This window comes from Phocoena phocoena, chromosome 14 (genome assembly GCF_963924675.1).
Source record: "Phocoena phocoena chromosome 14, mPhoPho1.1, whole genome shotgun sequence".
Lineage (NCBI taxonomy): Eukaryota > Metazoa > Chordata > Mammalia > Artiodactyla > Phocoenidae > Phocoena > Phocoena phocoena.
Window position 1 is genome coordinate 67,932,720 of NC_089232.1, and position 22,423 is coordinate 67,955,142.

Genomic DNA, 22,423 nt, shown 5'->3' on the forward strand with positions numbered 1-22,423 from the left:
TCTCCGAGGATGGGGAGGAAGGGTCCGCCAAGCCTCCCAGCAATGGCGGCATCTCCTTGAGAGCTCAGGGAGCCCTGCTGGTGGTTCTGGAGATGGTGGTGGACCGGGAGCGTCAGGGAGGAAAGGTTCTGTATTGCACACCGACTGTCCCCTTCTGGACAAGTCAGCCCCAGCAGAAGAGTCACCTGCTGCCCCATCTCCAGAAATGAAGAGCTTTAATATTCAGACCACCCAGATGAAATGTCATGGCAAATTTGATAAAAACCAAGAGGAAGTGAAATTGACACTGGGGGAAGGAAGGGGCAAATAGTGGGAAGGTGAAACCAAAAGGCACTGAGCATGCTTGGTGGGGCAGAGAAAGACACCATCACTCCAGAGACATGTCGTGACAAAGGGACGGGAACGGTCCACACCAGCTTCAGGCTCTTCAGAAGCCAGAGAGATGCCCGGGTCCACCGAACCGAGTTGTCCAACGTTTTTCAAGAAACAGGATTTGCTTTGCAACATGAACGAGGGAGGAGGTCCCGTGACTTCCAAGAGATCGTCCAAGTCCTCCAGCGCCTCACTGCCAAATCCCACCTGGGTCCCTCCAGAACCAGGAAGCTCTCTGGCAGGGTCCCCTTCTTACCCTCATGGCCCTGGAGTGCTGGAAGGTGCTGGTCCCTGGGAAGGAGGCAGTGACGAGGACGCCCCTGGGAGCTGGGTTACAGAGCCAGCAGAGTCGGGGAGTTCAAGGAGTCTGACGACTGGTCCCCACTGCTACTGCTTCTGCGGTGAGCCTTGGAGCAGGACTCAGAGGGCGACACAGGCGACTCCTGCTCCAGGACGCTGGGGTAGGTGAAGACGAGGTTCGAGGTGCCTGGGGTGATGGCAGGAGTGGAGGTCACCACTATGGGGGTGTGCAGGGGCTCCTCCCCATAGAAGCCCCCAGCGATGCTGATGGGCTTGATCACGGAGCGCTGGGCCTTGTCCAGCCCCGCCGATGAGGACGAAGGGCTGTCCTCTTCCAGGGGCTCCTGCTTCACCACCACGGCGCCTACCCCTCCACTGCCCCCACTGCGCAGGGCCTGCAGCCCGGAGGCCGGGGGTGACCGGCGCTCCTCGGGGCTGATCTTGCACACGGGCCCGTGGGCCACCAGCATGAACTCCAGCTTCTCCTTCTCCTTCTGCAGCTCGGCGATCTCCTTCTGCAGGCCCGACTTCTCCTCCTCCAGCTCCTCCGTCTCCTGCAGGGGAAGAGGGGTACGTGAGGGACGGCAGGGGCTGCGCTGGGGGGTTGTCAAATCCGGCTGAGAGAGGGAAAGCCAGCCATGTGCTCAGAGGACAGCCCATGAAGGCAGCAAGCTCACAGCCCACTGCTTCTGAGCCACCTGCACGCTTAAGGTTTCCTTTTGTTTCCAAAGCTCCAGACTGAGAGAAGAGGAAAGTCAGCTTGGAGGAAGGGTGAATTAACAATCGTAGCTGTCATGATCGAGCACTTACTTTGTGCCAGGCACCGTGTCAAGCCTTTCACAGGCATTATCTCATTCAACCCAGCGGTTTCTTGAAGCAGGTATCAGCAACCTGCAGGTGTCAGTTTGCAGATGAAACTGAGTTTCCAAGAGGTTTAATCATTTGCCCAACGCCACAGAGCAAGCAGGTAGGGTAGCCCAGATTTGACCCCAACGTAGCTGACTCCAGAGTCCACATGCTACCGCGCTCTGCTGCCTTGGTGCCAGGACCGCCCCCCGGTGCGCCTGGGGGTGAGTAATAGTGAGATCCGGTGGGGAAGGGAGCACAGCACGCAGCTCCACCCCCTCTCCTCGTGCCTCCTCAACCCCATCCAGCTCGCCGTCGACACTAAATTCTAAGCTGCGTGGCAGTGCAGATTTCTGTCTGCGCACACAAGCCTAGGACAGTGCCCGGCTTACAGGGAGTGCTCAATGCATCCCGTCTGGATCTTCACCGTCCCTCTTCCCTTTTTTGCTCTAAGTAGAAAGCATATGTTTCAGGACTCACAGAAGCCCGGGAGAACGTTCAGTTCAGCCCCCGAGCTTTAACAGATGAGACCCCTGCCAGCCTGAGCGGGCACGTGAGGCTGGCATGGACCTCAGCCCTTCCTTTCACACAAAGCCAGAGAAGCAACAGATGCACTTGCGGGGGGTCGTCATGGAACACGGCAAGGCACGTGTCACCAGCCTCTTCCCCACTTTTCCCGAACACAGATTCCTGTTTGAGAACGAGATGACATGGGCCAGAGCTTCGCTAAGCCGCCGAGTACAGCACATTCCGAAGTGAAAAAAAGTTTCCATCTGTCTCAAGGGTCTGATGAATGTCATGAGCTTATGAGAGGCTTCCTGTGGAGGATGTGGCTCAGGGCCTGGGTGGCTGGGTCGTAGGTGGGGAGGCGCGGGGGAGTTGGGTGTGAGGCTTCTAGGGAGGTGAGGGGAAAGCTGAGGGGCCTCAGGGGGGCAGGCTCTGCTGCGGCTGGTGGCAGAAGCACCTGGGGTAGAGCCAGGGGGCACGGCTCCTTGCAAGGTCAGTGGTAGGGAGGGCTCTGCTGGGGGAGTCTCCCTGGGGAGTGCTGATCACTCATGGATCCGCCTCACGTGACATCGGAGCACCGCCACTCCTCCTCCCCGACTCTAACACCGCCACGGGGCACCACTACAGGCACCACGGGATTCACGCCGTGCACGTCCAAGACCCACGAGCGAGGGCTCCAGGATGGACAAAGGGAAGCAGAAGCAGCTGAATGGTAACTGGGAGGATTAGATCAAGTAATAGGATGTGCAAGGCAATGATCTCCAAAGCACCATCCTGGCTGGTCGTTGCAAGGATTGCCAACGGAGTCTCCCTCATCTCCTCACTTTGAACACATTCCACCCAGGAGAGTTAGTCCTGGCTTTGGGTTTCCCCCACATGGCATACGGCCCATCCTGGAGGGGGGGGCTCTGGAGGGAGGGAGTTATGTGACGTTGGTCAGGTCAAACTTTTGAGAGGGAGGGGTAGGGCCACGGGCCCCCAGGTGTGGGCAGTTAGGCAGCAGGGGAGAATGACTCACAAAGGCAGAAGGAGCTACCAAGGTGACAGCTTCAGGCTCAGGGCAGCGGCAGGGAACCCTCCCAGCCACGAAGGATATGAGAAAACCCCAAGACAGTACAACTCAGCTGCAAGTGACCCACCTCCATGAGACCTAGAGAGCGTCACGACCCCTGCAGAGGTGAAGGAGCCCAGAGAGCAGTTCCCCCCAATGCTCGCCCGCCCAAACTAGATGGCTGAAGCTAGGCCGGGCCGCTCCTGCTGGTGGCAGGCACCCTGGGAAGAGGAGCCCCAGAGGAGGCAGGTCTGGGCTTGCCTTAGCTCCCGGGCCCTGCAATGCCAACACCCTCTGCCATTCCTCACCCAGGAGCCCCAGCAGGTCTCAGTGCAGGGACCGCACAGGCACTGAATGAGAAAGGGTACCAGGCCCAAGAAGCCTGTCCAATTCTCTCTGGGCCCAGGCTGGTGCTAAAGGCCAGCTCCCTCTCCCCAGCCCTCTCCTTTAATCAGGGCAGTGCTGACCCATGTGCTAAAAGGAAGCAATGTTTCTGTCTGCACTGACTCACATGTCAGCCACTAGGGGCAAGGAGGAGGGGAAGGGCCGGGAGCCCTGGGGTCCCTGCTCTGGCCCGCCCAGAAGTGCGCCCGCCCCACGCAGAGCTCCTCACCGCCTGCAGCTTCTCTGTCAGCTCCCGGCGGCGGTTCCGGCACTTGGCCGCGGCCAGCTTGTTCCTCTCCCTCCGGATTCGACGCTTCTCCTCCTCTTCCGGGGACAGCTAAAGGCCAAGGTCAAGGATCACGGTTAGGCTCGGATAAATGTCTCGCCATCTTTTTGGCTTTTAACTGCATTTGGAGTAGGGGAAGAAGCCCTTCTGGAACTGGGGAGGGGAGGGCCGAAGGCAAGAGGAGCGCGGCTCAGAGGCCCAGAACACGCGGCTCACTGCTGTGTGGACGCCTGGGAGGGCGCTTAGAGCTGAACCCCCCCTGGAAGGTGATGTCGCGTGTTTGAAGGGAGAACAGGGTAGCCATGGGTCAGGGACTCACCAGCCCAAGCATGATGGCAGCACGTGTCAGGCCAGCCCCGATTCAGTGCCAAGGCCTGAGAACGGGCTGGGACTGCTTCCCGCAGAGTCCCCTCGTGCCAGGCCCGCCCCACCCACTTACGCAGCTTCCTCCACTCTCTGCCTAATTACTCCTCCTCATAACCCTGCCTGCTCTGCGAGCCTCATTATCTCCACGTGATTAAGTAGCTGGGCCCAGAGTAAGAAGCACCCAGGGGGGCATGTTCTGTTGCCAGGGGGAGGGCCACCCCACTCCCAAGCCCCTCTGCCGGCCCTCGAGTGCTGGCTGCTCACACTTCAACCCCGAGCACTCACCCGTGTGCCCGGCACAGTGCTGGGCTGGACAGGACCAGCGAAAGGAGGAGGGGCCCTTAGGCAGGTTAAACCCTGTTGCCCACCACATCCACTCATTCAACCAACGAGCCCTTCTGCATGCCAGGCACAGTTTGAGGGCTTAGAGGTTTGTCAACAGACCAAGTGAACACAAATCCCCCTGCAGGTCCTCACACTGAGGTTGGTTAGGGGCCCGCAGCTCAGGCCAGAGGGCAAGCACTGCCCCCACCATCAGGGCTGACACTCTGTTTACATAGAGCCCTCCTTCCAGAGGAGGGCCACCAGCCCCTCGCAGAGGTGATGTGAGGAGATGGCTGGGGGCCAAGGCAGAAAGCAGTTCAAAAGGACAGACCACCCCTTCAGTCATCAGACTGACGGCACCCCTACAAGATGCCAAGTACAGTACTTGGGGCTTAGAAGATTCTGGGGGAATAAGACCTGAGTCCTATCCTCAAGGGATACATGGGGAAAGGGCCAAAGCCACTTTTGGAGGGGCTAAGAGAGAGAAGCCGCCCCACTGACGGATGCTGCCTGGACCACCAGCCATCCTGTGAGGGAGGGAGCCACTGCCCAGGCTGGGCCGAGGCCGGAGTCCCCAGGACGCTCCCTGCAGCCTTGAAGGTGTGTGGCTGTGACGTCCTGAAAAGGACACAGCATCACTGCAGCAGCCTCCAGGTGGTGCGCACTGACCTGAGCCCATCCAGCCGGTAGCATCTCTGTTAGTCCTCAGGCCCCTTCCAGAGACCCGGTCTCGGAGTCCATGCTGGAGTCCCGGCTCCACTTCCCTCCTTAAGCCCCCTCCTCTGCCTAGGAACCCAAAGAGCCGTTGGCTCCACGGTCTCTCTTCTGAGAGGCGTCAGGCAGCTGGGAGCCGAACACAGATGTGGCACTTCTGGGTGGACTTGGACAGATTACTGACCCTTCTGAGCCTCAGAGCCCCATTTGTAAAATGGGGTTAATAGGACCTGCCCTGCCTTCCACGAAGTTTCTGCAGTGATCAGATGAGATGCAGTGTGAGAGTCCTCTCTAAACTAGAAAGTGCTAGAAAGAAGATGCAACTCAGAGGTCTCCCCTCTGATGCCTTTTCTGCACTCACTGAGCAGCAAATCAACTGGAGACCCAGAGTCCCCAGATTCAGGCACCCTGGTCTCTGTGGAGATCAGTTGAGGTCACAAGGCCACTTGGCCAAGGCCCTGAATACTTGCTACTCCTAACCCTGTCTCAACCTGAGTCTAAGAGGATAACCCTGCTGCAGTCGTGGGTTCAGGGCTCGGCACTGAAAGACTACTAGGGTTCCCCTTGAGGCCCAGCTAGTCCCCCTCCTCCTTCACTGATGAGGGGCAGAAAAGATGGAGAGCTGGTCCTGGTCCACTTCGGCCTCTGTTCCCCCTTGGCTGCTTCTGGACAAATTTTGACCTCCCAATTGCCCTAGAAGTCTCGCCCCTATCTGGTGAGGTGTGGGGCAACTTGTGGGAGCTCTTGGCTTAGGAAGCGTTCAGGGGTGGTGACAACACGGTTACAACCTGAGTGTGTCAGCACCACTACATACCCATCCACAAGCCACACACGCCCGCCCCTCCCCGCCACTGCTGGCCTCAGAGGGAGCCTCTGGGGCAGGTTACGGAGGAGGGCAGTGAGGCACCAGGCCAGTCCCTGGTAACAGGTTCCTGCCCCTGGGGGAGGCTGGGAAGGCGGAGGTGAGCCTCTGAGAAAAGACCTTCAGGCTAGGAACCCAAAGAGCCAAGGTTCTAGGATGCCGCCACCTAGGCTTCCTCCAAGCTGCCAGACGATGATCTGAACTCCTAACTGACACGGGATAAAACACTTCTGGCTCTCTCTTTCCCTCTCAAAAAAGGAAGGAAATTCTCCAAATTGTCTTAGGGCACGCCCAGGTGGTGTGGTAGGAAAACCACAGGGCTGAAGGTCAAAAGAGGTGGATTCCAGTCCTGGCTCTGCCACTAACTCACTGTGTGAGCCTGGACAAGGCCCTTCTTTCTGGGCCTCAGTTTCCTCATCTGTTAAATAGGTGCAGAGGGAAAATTATTGAATTTTCTATAATTATTGAAAATTATAGAAAAGCTGGTCTCCAAAGTCTCTTCCAGATATAAACTTCTAAATTTGGTGTGAGCCAGGTCCAGAAAAGGATGAAGAGTATTCAGCACATCTTGCTTTGTTGTCCTGCTAACCCAAGAGTCCCTCACAAGCCTGGCTCTTACTCAGGGGTCCCTTACATACAGGGAGAATCCAAATCGTCAGTGACTATAAAGCTTAGCACCCTGGGCTCCCTGAAGGAAGCACATTTATAGAGGACCTTAGGATCGCTGCTACTGCAATATTTATAACTACAGGTATGGAAAGCAGCAGTGAGGGGGGATATTGGCCATTTGCCCCAGCAGCAGAAGCCCGACAGCACCCGGGAGCTGTGTCTGTTACTGTCTATTACGCACACCCCTCCATGTTGTCCCTGCACAGGGCCCTGCCACTAATAGAACAAACCAACATGTAATGGATACAAGGCCCAGCTTTGTCGTCAGAGGAACGGGGCTCCTGTGAAAGCTTCCGGTTCCTCAGAGCAGTGACCCTTGTGATTCTAAGTGTCCTGGGGACTAGTGGCACTGGATCTGCAATTATCCACTGGGCACCACGTTTGAAAGGTCCTTGTATTGGAACAAGGAGTGGAGGTGGACAGTGGTTGAAATGGGGAGGGGTTCCAAAGCTGTAACTGAAGTAATTCTTCAAGCTAACATTTCATTTGAAAAACGGATTCTACTGCCAAAGTATCTCCCTTCCCTGGACTTGTGGTGGCATGGTGCTGTAGAAAGAGCACCGCACAGGGGTCCAGGGGCCTGGCTCTAGGCCACACTTCCCCACTCACTTGCCAAGTAGCCCCAGGTAGCTGTGTCCAGGCCCTGGCTGTGTCATCTGTGAAGGGGGACAGATGGGGCTCTTGGAAGGCTCATTCCCTCCTTTCTGGAATTATGCATGACTCTGATTTCTCTTTTGGGAAGCAGGGGGCCAACGCTGCCCTGGTAATCTGTTAATACAGACAATGGGCCTTTTGAGCGTTGGGTAGATGCTACCTAGAGAGCAGAGGCCCCACCCTTTGCTGGCGTCTCTCTCAGCCAGGTTGACTCCTGCTCAAAGCTGAGCCCCTTGAGGAAGAAAAAGGCTGATGATATCTGACCACCTCCCCCGCCAGCCCTGGGAGCTCAAGCAGCTGAGCAGACTCCAAAGACCCCCAGAGTCCCTCCACTTCCCGAACGTGCATCCCAGGCACTTGAAACGGGGTCCTGCCTTGAGTTGCAGGCCTGAACCATGGAGGGAGAATGGAAGTAGTGTGGGCAGTACTGGTCTAGAAGGTGGGGGCGGGGGGGCTTTAGGACTGCTGGGTATCTACCAGATACTGGGAGACAGTTAAGGACTCCCCAAAAAGCTCCCAGCCAGGGTTCACTGGCTGCTTGTCCTGTGGCCCCTGTACCAAGTTATCAGAGAATGATACTGCTATAGGCAGGGCCTAAGTCCTGCCCATGTGCTGACACCTCATCACTCACTATGTGCTTTCCCACCATGATCTCATTCGGGTGGAAGCAAGTCCTGGCCAGCAAGACCCTATCTCCATTTTGCAGCTGAGGAAACTAAGACACAGATTCTAAGGGACACAGGCGAAATGCCTGACTCTCAGGTCTCTAGCTCTGCCTCCACTGGTCCTGAGCTCCTTCATCTCCCCAGTGCTCCCAGAACATCGACCCTGCTCCCTGCCAGTCTTCAGAAAAACACTGTGTTATAAGGCCTGGAAAGCCACCAATGCGGCTCCTGATTGGAACTGTACCTGTTCATCTCTCCTCCTGCGGCCCACAGTGGTGCCAATGGTCTTGATCACGCCGGGTCTTGGGAGGGCCATGTGCCCGGAGACAGAGGCCAGGCCCGGCAGGGGGCTATAAGGGTGCGAACGGGGGTACGGGTTGGACATGGAGGTGATCACCGTGGGCTGTACCATCCACTGCAGGTCCTGGCTGGTCGTGATGGCGTTGATGGTGGGGATGAAGGCGCTGCCTGAGCCAGGCATATCTACCCGGAATTTCTGAAATGAGGAGAAAAGTAGGATTGAGCCAATAAATACTGCAGAACAGGACAAGCAGAGCCAGGAGGCCAAAACTGGCAGAAAGCAGAGTCAGAGCCTGGGAAGCCAAGGTCAAGACACTGGGTGGACTTCCTGCACATCCAAGAATCAAGGGGATCTTAACTATTCCTGGGACCCCCATGTCAGATCTGCTCCCTGACTGAGGTCCTGGAAACTCCATCCCCAACTGGCTCGGCGAGGATGTGGTCATATCTCCAATGGCTTCTAGGATAGATGTGGTCCCTAGCAGCTCACACTCAGCAGGTCCTCCCTGAAGCCCTCCAGGCCAGCTAGGCCCCCATCTGCAAGAGAGCAGGCCTTCCACCTGGGGCCTCCTGAACTTCTGGGTCACTTGCCGTTATTCCCGAGGGTACCAGCTTAGGATCCCTTGAGGAGATTTGCCGACCAACTGCTTTGCAGCAACGAGGATCACCAGGAAGGTTGTTATGTCTGCTTTCGTTACTTTCCAAACAGGTTTCATGATGGGGTTGTGGCCCCATCAGGGTGAGACCAGGTCCATGAAAAGATATCCTCTGACCCATGAGACTGAAAGTGGTAGCGTCTGCTGCCAGACTTCCCCTTGCTGTCCTTGTCCTCCTTGACCTTCACCCCCATCTTGCTTGGGGCAGACACACTGTGTCTCTCTTTATCTATCTACATATCTATCTATCTGTGCTCACAGGTGTGTCTGTGTGAAACTTTGCTGCTAGCTCTGAGTTCTCTCCCTGTCACTTAATTTATGCCCAGACCACGTTGCAGAGCTCTGTGGGACACGCTGCAGGAAGCATTCTATTTAAAATATAAGATGATGACAGAGTACAAAAGCTAAAATGGGCCATGCTCCTCAGCAGCTGGGCTTGACTTTCCCTCAGGGCAGCTACTAGAAAGCGAGAAGGAGGGAGAAGGGAAAGATCCCCTACGTCCAGATTTGCGGGAGAAAGCTCCCCTCCTGAAACCCTCAGCCTCGGATAATTCCTGTTTCCACAAAAAGGTTCTGCACATCCTTTCTTCCCTAACTTGGTGGATGAAATATTGACAACAATAATAACTAACACTTACTGAGCACTTATTAAATGACAGGCACCATGGTAGTGTTTAACCTAGATTGTCCCATTAATTTTCCCTCTGAGGTAAGAACTACCGTTATCTCCATTTTAGAGGCAGAAATTCAGGCTTAGAGAGATTAAGTAACTTATCCAAGGCCACGTTCCAATAAGCAGTGGGGTCAGGATTCAAACCCAGTTCAGCCTGACAAAGAGGCTAGGTCTCTCAAATCCCGCGCAACACAAGCTTCTGTAGCATTGTTTTTTCCTGCCTCAAAATCCAGCCCCAAGTGCTGGTATCCATCCCCACTGCCCTCGGACAGAGCATCAGGGTCCTCCCCACCAAGGGTCCCTACAGACCTTCCCTCACCCAGGACTCCCCACAGGTCTGGTTGACCCAGATGAAATCCCACCGCCATTAGCACGGATGCTATAGCATCTCCCCTATATTGGCCCAACCAGACCAACCAGGATTAGAAGTGTCAGCAGCAACGGCAGCTGCCACCACCACGGTCTTTGCCCCTGGTGAGGACAGCCGGGTTGCTTTGTGTAAATAAAGTGAAACTTAGAGTACTTCACTGCAGCTGAGGGAGCTGTGGACCCTTCGCTGTGGACCCTTCCTTGCTCACTCCCCTGCCAGCTGCCTGACCCTAGTCTGGGTAGTGGAATGTGGCTGTCTCACCTCCCAGACTGCCCTGGGGCCCCAGGTCAGGGGCATTCAGTGAAGAGAGTGACCCAGTGCAATGAATTCTGGGATTCTGTGAAGTTACCAGCGCAGTGGATTCTGGGAGTCCGTGAGGAGAGCTGCCCAGTGCAATGGATTCTGGGATTCTGTGAAGTTACCAGCGCAATGGATTCTGGGAGTCCGTGAGGCGAGTTGCCCAGTGCAGTGGATTCTGGGATTCTGTGAAGTTACCAGCGCAGTGGATTCTGGGATTCTGTGAAATTACCAGCGCAGTGGATTCTGGGAGTCCGTGAGGAGAGCTTCCCAGTGCAGTGGATTCTGGGATTCTGTGAAGTTACCAGCGCAGTGGATTCTGGGATTCTGTGAAATTACCAGCGCAGTGGATTCTGGGAGTCCGTGAGGAGAGCTTCCCAGTGCAGTGGATTCTGGGATTCTGTGAAGTTACCAGCGCAGTGGATTCTGGGAGTCCGTGAGGAGAGCTGCCCAGTGCAATGAATGGATTCTGAGTCACCTCCCAAGGCAAAGACAACTGGACTTTTTATCCGGAGCTCACTGAAAAGTAATAGGTGTATCTGGGTATGTGTGTGTGAAGGAGGGCAGGATGCAGTGAACACAGAAGGATACAAGTGGGAAATGATCTTCAAGGAGGAAAAACAGACAACCAGGGCTCGCTGTGAGGAGGCAGGGCAGTGAGAACACGTGAGCGGCTGAGTTTGTGCAGAAGCACTAAAACCCAGGCAGCTATGTTTCTCTTGGGCTGCTGGATTGGGAGGGAGAATGGGGAGTACTCTGAGACAGGAGGCCTGGATTTGAGGCCTCGGTGGATCACTGAGGACCCAGTTTCCCTGTCTGGAAAGGGGAGTAGTAACACCAAACTCACTGCACTATGATGAGGATTAAATAAGAAGCTGCTTGTAGTCACAGGCTCTAAAAGCACACCGGCGGCTCTCAGCCCCGGCTGCACGTCAGAATATTCCAGGAGCTTTTTCAGAACACCAATGCCGGAGCCAGCCTCACCATTACAGGTCTAAATGCATTGCTTTGGGGTGGGGTTCTGATAAGGTGCTTTAAAAAAAATGCCTGAGGAGGTCCTAATGTGCAGCCAGGGTTGAGAAATGCTGCTCCAAATAAGTGAAAGGTGGCACCATCCTCATCACGACCACCATCGCCACCATCACCATCCTCGTCATTGGAAGTGTCTGTGCACTCACAGTGCAAAACGGGTGGCTCCAGGGAGAACTGCCAGCTTCTCATTCCTGGGAAGCACCCAACATTTTTATTGTTTCTCTTCCCAAGTCCGGTTCTGGGTTTGAAAGACACCCGAGGCATCCAGCAGGATGGTTTAATGTGACCTTCCACTTCTGTCGGGGAACTGTCAGCTTTCCTTTCAGGAAAGCACCCAAGAAATTCATTCCTCATTCCAAAAAAACAAACAAAAGAGCTCCCATTTCAGGCTGGGAGAGGGAAGCCAAAAACCTGAAGCAAAGCTGAGAGACTAAGATCCCTTAGGACTAAGTGGCTGACTCTCAGCCCCTCTTGGGGCCCTCCAGTCCACTCACTCTGTGGTGGCAGGTCTACGGAAGGCCGTGCCCAGCCATCAGCCAGATTCCTTGCAGCAATGGCTTGGTCTAGACAAAACAAGACAGCAATAAAAACAAGGCAGTAGGTAATGACTGCCTCTAAATGCATGTACAACTTGTTTCAGAGGGAGGTAAAGCCATCTGGAGAACACACTGGCTCTGAACTGCAAGGAAAACACGTCCTAGCCCCTGAGGGGACTGGGGCTGTGATAAAGAAGGCTTTTGTCTGCAGGTGGAGGCTCTCTGAGACACACAGAAGTTTAAGTGAGATCTGACAGATGTGTCTTGTCTCAACTCCAAAGGTATTTTTCAGAAAGCGACACTGGGGCTGGAGAGGAGAGGAGGGCCTAGGAGTCTGTGATCCCAGAAGTTAGCCTGGCATTCTTCTCTGACAACAGACCCAAGAATCAGTCAAATGTCAGGCTGGGGAGAAATCATGGCTCTCTACGAACGGGTTAACACTGAACAGAAACCAAGATGGGGTTTCCCAGCTGTGGGCATTAGGGTGGTTTGATCCCTGATGCAGCACCAGGTGTGTGCTGGGAGTGGGGGGCTACAGGAGGTAACCCAGGACCCTCACTTGACTCCCCTGGGGCTCTCCAGCCCCCTGGAAGCTCCTCCTATAGGGACAGAATCGAAGATGCTGGATGGCTGTGTGGTATTCCAGCCTGGCAGAGCCTCCAAATGTTTTCTTTCACTGTGTCATCCTGTTGACTTCTGGGTGGGCAAGAATGCCTATAAAAGGACAAACTGCCCCCCACCCCCACCGACCTCCTAGAGCATTTTGGCAAACTTTCGCTGTAAAAGGCCAGATAGTAAATATTTTAGACTCTGAGGGCCATAAGGTCTCTGTAGCAACTACTCAACTCGGCCATACTGGCGTGAGTGCAGCCACAGACCAGATGTAAACTAATAGGCGTGCCTGTGCTCTCTTAAGCCCTATTTACAAAAATACTTGGGCCATCGTTTGGCAACCTCTGTCCTAGAGGATCATTCTCATCTCTCATGCTCAGGTTGGTGGAAAAAGAATAAAGAGAGGAAGTGAGAAAGCAAAAAATCACAACTATTCTTCTAACCCAGGGAGTGAAGGCATGGACTCTCACTAGACAGGTTGAATCTCCAGAACCTGAAGCCAAAGTTTGAGCCCTCACAAGCCTTGCTGCAGGTCTTTGGGCAGCAGAAACTCCTTATCCTGAAGCATCCTGAATTTAAGGGAGCTGCAGGGCCGCTCAGTAAGTACGTGTGTCCTCCCACTGCCTATGCGAAAGACAGCTCAGAACACAGGGCCCCTAGGGCCACCCAACTTCATCAGGTCAGACAGGTCCCTGTAGCCCAGCAGTTGCTAATTTGGGAAAATGACCTTTCTGAACTCTGCAGGGCCTTGGATTCAGAAATAAGGGTCACAACCACGGCCTTCTGCAGAAAGGTCCAGGAAGTAGGGCTTGGGTTCCTATTTTCTGCAGATGTGGATGGGGCAGGGCTTATCCCAGAAACTCCTGGGCTGGGCAGAAATGGCATTTGAGATGGAAGTCAGAGTTGGTGTTTTGGGTCCATCGCCTCAGCCAGGCATTTCTCCATCAGATTGATTCTTGACTGGGCCACAAAGCACTCGAGCCATGAACCCCATGAATACCTGTGACCTGCCTCGGCAGGCAGAAATGATTATGCATATCTGGGAAGAGACTGGGTTCTTTCTCTTAAGAACCCCTTTTTTTAGTTTCCCAGCACAGGAAAAGGAAAATTCCAACATCCCAGGAGACTGGCTTGGGGAAGAGGAGAAGGTAGGGCGAATGCTGCCTCAAATGCTCCAGAATAACCCTGTTGACGTCCAGTTTGACTCAAATGCTCTGTATTTTTACCTACCGTGGGGTGCTCTCCAAAGCCTTCTATGTGGAATTCAACCAATTTTCACAGATTCTGCAGTGGACATCACTTTGATCTTTGACCTTTCGTTCCTCTCTGAGGAAAGCCACTTAGCTCACCATGGAAATGGTCCTAAAAACTCGTGATTTCCCCAAATTTTACAAACACTATCTCAGGTGACCTGCCTCCTGTCAGGTTCACTTGAGAGAATCATGCTATCTTTCTTCACCTAACTGCCAGGGTGAAGCACAGCAAAGAAGAAATGAAAAAAGCAAGGAAAATAAGGTGATCAACACAGAGTTTCCACCAGGTTCCCCAGTGTCTTTCCTCCCAGGGCCCTCCTGGACCGAAATTCCACTCCAAAGCATTCTCATGAGTCCGAGTCTCCTCTCGGACTCTCTCCACCATTCTGTGGATCCCTTTTGTACCTCCACCAATCCTGGGACAGCTCTGCACTCCACAGGAAGGGGATGCCACAGCAGGTGAGTGTGGCCAAGTCACTGCCCCGTGACAGGGTACGAGACAGCAGTGGGCAAGAGGAGTCTTACACCTTCTCTCTCCAGCCCAGTGAGTCCAAGAGGGACAGAGTTACCGAATGGGGTTTGGAACAGATATATTTGCCTCAATCAGGGCAGCTGCCGTCATTTTGAAATGCTGTGGCCATCAAAAGATACCACATACAACACAGATGAGACATATCCATAAAACACTAATTCTTTTTCTTTCTTTCAACAAATAGGCCAGAAAGTTAGCCTCCCGAATTCTCAAAATCAGTACCTTTACTCCTGTATAACAGAGTGGGGAAATCTAAGGTAGAGGTGGCAAAGGTGCCTGCTTTTGGTGTGCCTTGTCTTGGTGACTGCTGTCCCAGGAAGACTCCTGAGATGAAGACCAACAGGATTCGGGGTCACACCCTGCTTTGGACCCAGACAGATCACCCAGACCTCATACATCACACTTGGTTCTTTATATGTCAGATCTTTCGATAACTTCCAAATATCAAATTCACCCTCAAAAGACAAAGATATGTTAGGAGGGAGGGTTTTCAAAAGAATTTGCTGAAGGCAGTCCCAAAGAGGGATGTTGTAAAACCTTTCTGAATCTAATAGCCACAGCATTCAAATAAGTATTTAGTCTTCTCAAGGAACAACAATGAAGGGGACAACAGTGATTTGGATGCATAAGTTCGGGTGTGTTTGTAATAAGACAGAAAAGAAAAAAAACAGAGCCTCCTAACTTTACACTCACCTTGCATAATGAGGCAGGCAGAAATAAAGCAATGGAAATGCACTCAGGAGTTTGGATAGGAAAATTCGACTGCCACTCAGACAATACGTGACTGCTGTTTCACCCCATTCACTTTGATGAAACAGTGACACTGACTTCCACCATCAAGAATCAGCGGAACAGACAAATTCCTGGGATAACATTTCGTTTGATCCTAATCTACAACATCTGTGAGATCAAGGCAAAAAAAAAAAAAAAAGGCACCAGACCCTTAATATACACCTCCCACCTTCCCACCAATTCTGAAGACCACCTCCCCAAATAAAATTCCCAATGTCCTAATACAAACAATATCAAGAAAACAAGCCTTGGGAATTTGAAGACCTTGTGCTGACAGATGGCAAAATAGGGAAAGAAAAAAAGCACTCCCTTTTCAACTACGTTTTATTCAGAACAAAAAAAAAAATCAGAAAAGAAACTGCATTTCAAAGTCAAGCAGCTCCTAGTTAACCACTGTTAAATATATGGCATTTATTTGTCCCGGATTAAAAAGAAAAAAATCCTAAGAATTCCGAAAACTCACCAAGTTAACACTCTCTGGGGCTGGAAAAATACATTCCCCAGATAGTTCTTCTAAGAATGTCCCGTAGGGGGCACTAGAGAGGTATGATTGGGGCTGACTTGGGAATCACAGTCATTTCTGGTAAAAGTTCTTTGATGTGAGGAATGTCCCAGCCTGGGTACAGTTGGCAAAAGTTCACTCTGGGGAATTTTGTGTGTGTGTGTGTGTGTGTGTGTGTGTGTGTGTGTGTGTGTGTGTGTGTGTGTGTGTGTGTGTGTGTGTGTGTGTGTGTGTGTGTGTGTGTCTTGGAAAAGGATGGTTGCCAAAGAAGAGAGCTAGTCTGGTATTCCTTGAACTGTCCCCCTTGATTTATTTTCACAAGTTATCTGAGGAACAGACAAATGGCAGCCTTGGAAAAGTTCTGGGTCTTGTTTTTGTTTTGTTTTTCATTAAAAGGGGCCCCGCTGATGAAAACAAGTTATGAAATGACTATGTTTGTGTAACTGGCTGAATTGTGTAATGCTCAGGGCCTGAAACGGTTTAAGAGTCGTACAGCCAGGCAGGGCATATATCTGGTAGGTGTTTTCCTAGGAAAGTTAGGAGAGAGAGAGAAAACAACAACAACAATAAAAAGAAAAAGCCAGGAGGGGGAGGTGTGTGCAACTATTAGTGACAAATCAAATCACCAATGACCAACCTCTGAGATTAAAACTATAACTGGAACAGGAAATATTTTCCATGCTTCAAGTTCCTGCCATATACAAGAACAGAGGTTGCAACAGAGTTATCTGCCCCCCACCACCTTCCCCAAGTCACTGAAACTCATGGCCACGTGTTAAGATCAAGCTTTATGAAGTGAGAGGGGAGAGGAGCGTTCTAGGTTGAGTAAACAGCAACAAACTTCTCAGGAATATCAGACCCCACAAACAAAGAGAGCAGAGAAAAATAATATTCACTTGCCCAGGGTGAAACCAGAGAATGCTCTTACACTGATTGGTCCGCTGAGATGCCACAAAAGGAAGAAGGACCATCACTAACTGTCAGGAAAGTCTCCCCGTAAAGGAAGCTGAGAGAAATAAAGTGACTACAGGTTTTATCTGGTATGCAATGAAGTTACCTAGAGCCAGAGTGGGGTCACAGACTTGGGAAGTAACAAAAGCTTCTCGCGTCAGTCCTTAGGACCACAGAACAGCTCTGCTCAAAGTCACAGAGATGAGAGAAAAAAACCCTGACTCCCTCCCCCACCCCCTCCCTCAGGAGTGGATAGGCTGAGAAACTTGTCCAAAGCTACAATGCCTTGCCAATCCCTCTGGTTTGAAAGGCGCCTCACTCAAGCTGCTGGGCCGAATGGGCAGGCGTATATATATGCAAGAACCCTGTGCACCAGTTATTACTAATTGCAAAATCCTCATGTGTTACAGCATGCTAGGAATTAGCCAACAGCTGCTTTTTGCTTCGGTAATGAGGCCCCATTACACTCTGCTGGACTGAGTTCTCTTCCTTCTTCCTAGCACTGGTTTCCTGTCTGATTTTCTTCCAAAACAGGGAATTGCCTCCGCTCACATCCTGGGCTCAAAGCCCTAGTGACACAGATTATTCAGTTGGGGCACTGATGTCCGGTCTGACTTCCCATCTAGGCCCCAGGATCTGAGAAAAGCCAGGCGGCGAGGCTGTAACATTTCAATGATGAGTGCCACAGAAACGGCAGCCAAAGGAGCAGATGAGAAATCAAAAGATCCCCCTTCCTGGTTCGGAGAGGCAGAGAGGGACTTTTTGGGGGCTGTTGAACCGGAGAATGAGGGAATGGGTTATAAATGACTCTAACCCATTGCCTAACGATAGCTGGATTCAATACAAACCACCAATGGGGCTGCAAAGCAAACAAAATCAAACACTTTGGAACAAAATTTGAAACTCATCACCTTGGTATCCGTCATTAGGGGCACACTGGCTGCACCCTCAGGGCACAGACTAGGCTCTCTACAGTGGTGCTTATGGGGACACCAGGGTAGGTAGAGGGAAGACCCAGAACGGCCGTTCTGAGGACTCACCAGGTACGGGGAGCCACTCTGGAATAAGATACCCCTCTTCAGTTACCAAAGAGAACCGTGTTTCCATTTTATTCTCCATCAGGGTCCCTCCTCCCTGGAAGCCCACCCCAACCCCTTCTGGTTGGCTGGCGTATAGAGGCCAAGGCCACTGCCTTACCAGAGCAACTCTTGCTGCAGCCAATTTGGCTACAGACTCTGCAGATCCTGACTGAGGCGGGTTTCAGGTTCTAGCGGCCTTGTTTGTTAAGCCAGCTCCCTCACAAGCCTCGGGGTGGGGGTGGGGGGGTGGCTGCTGCCGAGGACAGGCACCCCACCAGCACCACCAACCCAGCAGCACCCTTCTGGTATTTATTTATTCTGGTATTTATAGACAGATCGCACGCACAATCCCTCCAGTGCAAACCAGTCCGCCTGCTTTAGAAACAAGTTGTTTTTCGGCTTCCAGAACCACTCAGGAGCCCAAGCGAGGTCTCTCCACCCTCCCCGCCCCCCTTCTCTCTGCAGGCGTCCTTGCCCCAAGGTACTCCCAGACCCACAAGGCGCCCCTTCTGGTGGCAGTGCAGACTCCTTCTCCGACCCTAACAGGAGATGGATGGGCGCCGGGCACCTAGGCGCAGCCGAGCCAATCAAGGCTGACCTCCTCCTTCCTTCCTGACCTTCGCACCTGATTCCCAGAGCGCCAACCCGCACCCACTCCGGATTACTTGAAGGAGCCCAACCATGTTTCCGAGTCCCCAACATTTTTCAGAAATTAAGACCGATGGGGGTCGGGGAAGAGAAGGAGAGGGTTTTTCGCAAGAATAAGGTCCCGAGATGTAGGGAGGGGCCCGTGGGTGCAAAGATTTTTTTTTTTTTTTGTCCACCACGGAAAGAGAGGAGAATGGAGGTGGATTCCTGGGAGAGGAGGTACAGGCTCCTGGGAAAGGGACCTGCAATTCCAGGAGCTGGTCTGGATAAGATGTAGTGTGAAGGATAGGGTTTGCTGGCTGTTCCAGCCCGCTCGCCGCTCCAGTTTAAAAAAAAAAAAAGTGTTGTTGTTGGGTAGAGGGGATGAAAGGAGGTGTGGGCAGGACAAGACGAAAATCCAGAACTTACAATGGTGGCCCGTAGGAATTTTCTCGCCAAACCAAGAAACGGAAAAGAAAGCAAGAGAGGCAGTGGCGGCGGCGAGAGGAAGGCGGGTATCCGCCCGCGCCGCCAGGTGCACCCGGGCCCCGCACCTACCTGCTGGCCGCCGCCGCCACTGGAGTAGGACTCGGCGTGCGCAGGAGAGCCGCTGCTGCCCCGGGATGAGGTATCAAAGTTCCCGGGATAATCTTGGTACATGATCCGCGGTGGGGGCCCGAGAGGAAACAGGGTGTTTTTCTTCCCCCGCCCTCGCCGAGGCCGCGCACCGGCTGCTGAACGCTGGCTCCCTGCGGGCCGCGCCTCGGGCTCTAGTCTTCGCTCCCGGGCTTCTGCCCCTCGGCGGCGACACCCCGGGAACAGTGCACCCCGAGCGCCGAGCGCTGCACTTCTTTCCTGCTCTACGAGCGCTGCGGGTCCGGCTGTCCACCCGGTCCCTCCCACTAAAAAGTCCGCGCGTCCCTCTGTCCCTCCCCTGCGCGCGCCCTCCCGCCCCCGCGCGCAACCGGAGCTCAGCCCGGACCGCCGGCTCAATCAAAAATTGGAACGTAAAAAAGAATAGGAGCCCGGCGAGTCAAGCCTGCCAGGTCTGGGGACCCCCGATTTCAGGCAGGGCAAAAAAAGGCGGAAAGAAAGGCTGCCCGCTTGGAGAAACTTCTATTTCCTCCTTTTAGAAAAGGAGCTGAGAATAAACTTCCTGTGGCCGACTCGCCGCCGGAGTTTCGAGCGGTTCGGACACTTGACTAGAAGAAGGCAGCCTGCGCCCGGCCCGCGGCCGGTAGGGTTCCAGTTGAGCCGGTGCGGAGAGGGACGCGGCTCCGCTCCCCGTGCCACAGCTGCGGCGCCCGGACCTGCACCCCTTCCCCGGCGCCCGCTCCCGGACGGGCCCGCGTCGCCCGTCCGCGCCTCTCTCACTCCCTCTCTCTGTCCCCGCCGAACGCCGTTCGCTTGCTCGCTGGTTTGCTCGGAGCCCCAGCGCTCTGCCCGAGATGAGTCACTACAATGGCACGAGTTCAACTCCACACTCTTTATTCTCCAGCCCCTGTACCTCACGTCAACCCCAGACTCCACCTTGCAGGGAGGAGCGCGCGGGGAGGCGGGGGGAGAAGGCCGAGGAGGAGGAGGAGGAGGAGGAGGAGGAGGAAGAGGCGCGGGAGGAGGCGGGCGCAGCGCCACGTCCCTGCCCCGGCTCCCGGCCGCGCTGACGCCAGCCGCACACCCAGCGCTAGGAAGGAAGGGGGTGGCGGGTGTGGGAGCGGACCGCCGGCGCGGTTTGGGGGAGCCGAGGCTCCTGGCCCTTCCCCCACCCAGCCCACCCCCGGCCCCGCGCCCTTGGTCTGCTCCACAGGCGCATGTTGCCAAAGATGGTCATTTGCGTTAGAGGACGCGAGTGCGGGTTTCCTCGCTTTCGGGTGACGTGGAGGGAGAGGGATTCCCTCGCCGGCTCCCCAGCACGCCACGGCCTTCCCCCTTCCACCACCCTGGGAAGGGGCGCGGGGCGGGGCCCCCGAGAGCGGCCGCAGGGGCCTCGGCGCCGGGTTTTAGAAAATAATCACAGTCCCGAAGAGCGAGACAGGCGGTTCGGTGCGGCGCCACCGCGAGGCTGGGAGCCGGGCGCGCAGAGCCACTCGCAAGGGAGGGCGCGGCCGCGCATGGTCGTCGGCGTCCTCCGCGGCGCCGCCTGAAGCAGCGGGCGCCCTGGGCGCGCTGGGTATCCGCACCTCCCTGAGGCCGGGCCTTGCCGGGGCGAGGCGCAGCCGGGCGGGGCCGGCCTGCCTATTTTCCCCTCCGCGGCTGGCTGCCCACTGCTTCCCGCCCCTTCCCCCCCCCGCCCCGTTTTTTCGGCCCTGAAATTAATTTGTTAGGAGTAGCCTTTAAGACGAAATTAAACAGTCAAGACATTCAGGCCGCCCTCTACGCTGGGCAATTAGGACGCATCTAATAGGAGTAATTGGGCATTATAAGCAACCTTGACTGTTACGAATTTGGAAGAAAAAAAAAAAAAGGGAAGAGGGAGGCCCGGGAGAGGGTGTGCCCCAACGTTGTCTTCAGCTGTTTTGGAGCGAAGTTCAGGCAGTAGGTAGTGCGGATTCCTAGGTTCTCCCGCCTCGCTGGGCGGGGTGCGGGGTAAAGAGCACAGGCCCTGGGGTATGAACGCCGCCAGGCTGTGCTGTTTACGAGCTGTGAGACTTTGGGCGACTCCCTTAACCTCTCTGGGCTTTAGTTTCTTCCTCTCAAACGAAGGGGTTGAGACATGACCTTCTAAGGCCCTTGTCAGCTCTGGAGCTTCAGTCCTTCTGCAGAGATGATCCGGAGGCGCACTGTACTAGGAGTCAAGGAATTTGGGTTCTGGTCCAGGCTCTGCCTTAGTCTCGGTTTACCCAACTCTTACGTGTACCATCTGTACCCCCGCAGGGTCCTTGTGAGGACCCCACGGGAAGATGTGTGAAGCCTTATGCATTGTAACACATCACGGTTTCGGTCCTCAGTTTCCTTATCTGTAAAGTGGGGGTGTTGATAAGAAAGAAAAATAGAGCCGGGAACTCAACGCTTTCCCGGGGCTCTATATAAAGCGCTGGCGTTTCCGGGACGGCTGGCGGCATCTGGCCGCCCCAACGGCCCCAAGATACGGTAATCCCAAACAATACTCGGGGTCATTGTTTACAACTATAAAACACATTCTGTCCTGAGCTCCATCCCCAAGGACGCGCGAGAAGAGGCGAGGCTGGCCGGGCTCCTCGCACCTCCGCCGCCGCCTGCCTGGCAGAGTCCCCAACTCCCCCGGTCAGGGCGAGAAGTGTCGGCCAGACGGATGCGCGCACCCAGCACGGGGGCTTGGCGTTTTTGTTTTTGACTTTTAAATCCTGCGTCCTGCCTGCCTGGGTGTGTTTACGCTCCTCTCTCATCAGGACTGTGTAAATGCAGTCCTTTGACGCAAAACCCTTCAGCCCTTTCCCCAGCGGCAGCGGCAAAACCCAGAAAACTGGGGGTGGGGACGGTGGGGGGCGGGTGGAGCGCAGGAGAAGAAATCGTGACACTTTCTTCCTCGCTTCTCCGTCCCATCCCGCGCCACACGGCCCCCGGCCGCCTTGGCGAACTCTTGGGGGGCTACAAAGGGAGTCGCGGTCCGGGCGTCCAGGGCCCTCCCGGGAGCAGCCGCGTGTCGAAGCGGCGCGAACAGACGCACTTTTAGTTTTCCTTTGAGCAGCAGCGGCTGCCCGGGCCTCCCCCGCCCCGCGCTTGAAAATCCGGATGCTTCTGCGTCTCTCCCACACAGTACTTCCAGTAATTCGGGGGGAAAGAAGGAGGGGGAAAGGGAGCGGGTTCTTCCTCGGTGGCCTCCGCTGTCCCGGGCGCGTCCAGGCCCGGGCAGGCGCCGCCGGGAGCGAGCGGGCAGGCGAGCGCACCCTAGCGCCCTCACCCGCCCCCGCCCTGCCTGCTCCCCAGCCCTTTCCTTTCTTGTGGGTTCCCGTAAAGCCCAGCAGCCCCGAGACGTCTGCAGAGCATCACGGAATCTGTGCTGATGCAAGTCGCTAGCCTCCCTTTGGTGCGCCCCGGCCTGCCTCGGAGCGCTTTGATCCCGGCCTTCCCCGACTCCAGAACTTGTGTTGGCTCCCTCTGCCCGCCGGGAGGCCTGCGTTCTGCAGCCTGCCTTCGCCCCTCAGTCCTGGAGCACCAGACAGAGCTGCGCCCGGTGCTATGGGCAGCTATGGGCTGGTGCAGCTGGTGCCTCGGACTAACTGTGAATGCCA

The 22,423-nt window shown here is 54.8% G+C and overlaps 1 protein-coding gene across 1 annotated transcript; it reads right to left on the reverse strand.

The window, feature by feature from the left end:
* Positions 1–198: 198 nt before the first annotated feature.
* On the reverse strand, positions 199–19,205 carry FOSL2 (FOS like 2, AP-1 transcription factor subunit). The gene is made up of 4 exons (XM_065891160.1): positions 18,771–19,205; positions 8,245–8,496; positions 3,690–3,797; positions 199–1,226 (listed from the first exon to the last, which is right to left on the reverse strand). Exons 1-4 carry the CDS (start codon positions 18,870–18,872, stop codon positions 705–707), a joined length of 984 nt encoding a protein of 327 aa, XP_065747232.1. The 5' UTR covers positions 18,873–19,205; the 3' UTR covers positions 199–704.
* Between the last annotated feature and the right edge of the window lie 3,218 nt (positions 19,206–22,423).

Excerpts from the sequence above, each read along its gene's own strand:
- FOSL2 (XM_065891160.1), bottom strand. The coding sequence starts at position 18,872 with ATGTACCAAGATTATCCCGGGAACTTTGATACCTCATCCCGGGGCAGC. Across the intron at positions 8,497-18,770 it reads GTGGCGGCGGCGGCCAGCAG|AAATTCCGGGTAGATATGCC; the intron begins GTAGGTGCGGGG and ends TCCTCATTTCAG. Across the intron at positions 3,798-8,244 it reads GCAGGAGGAGAGATGAACAG|CTGTCCCCGGAAGAGGAGGA; the intron begins GTACAGTTCCAA and ends CTTGGCCTTTAG.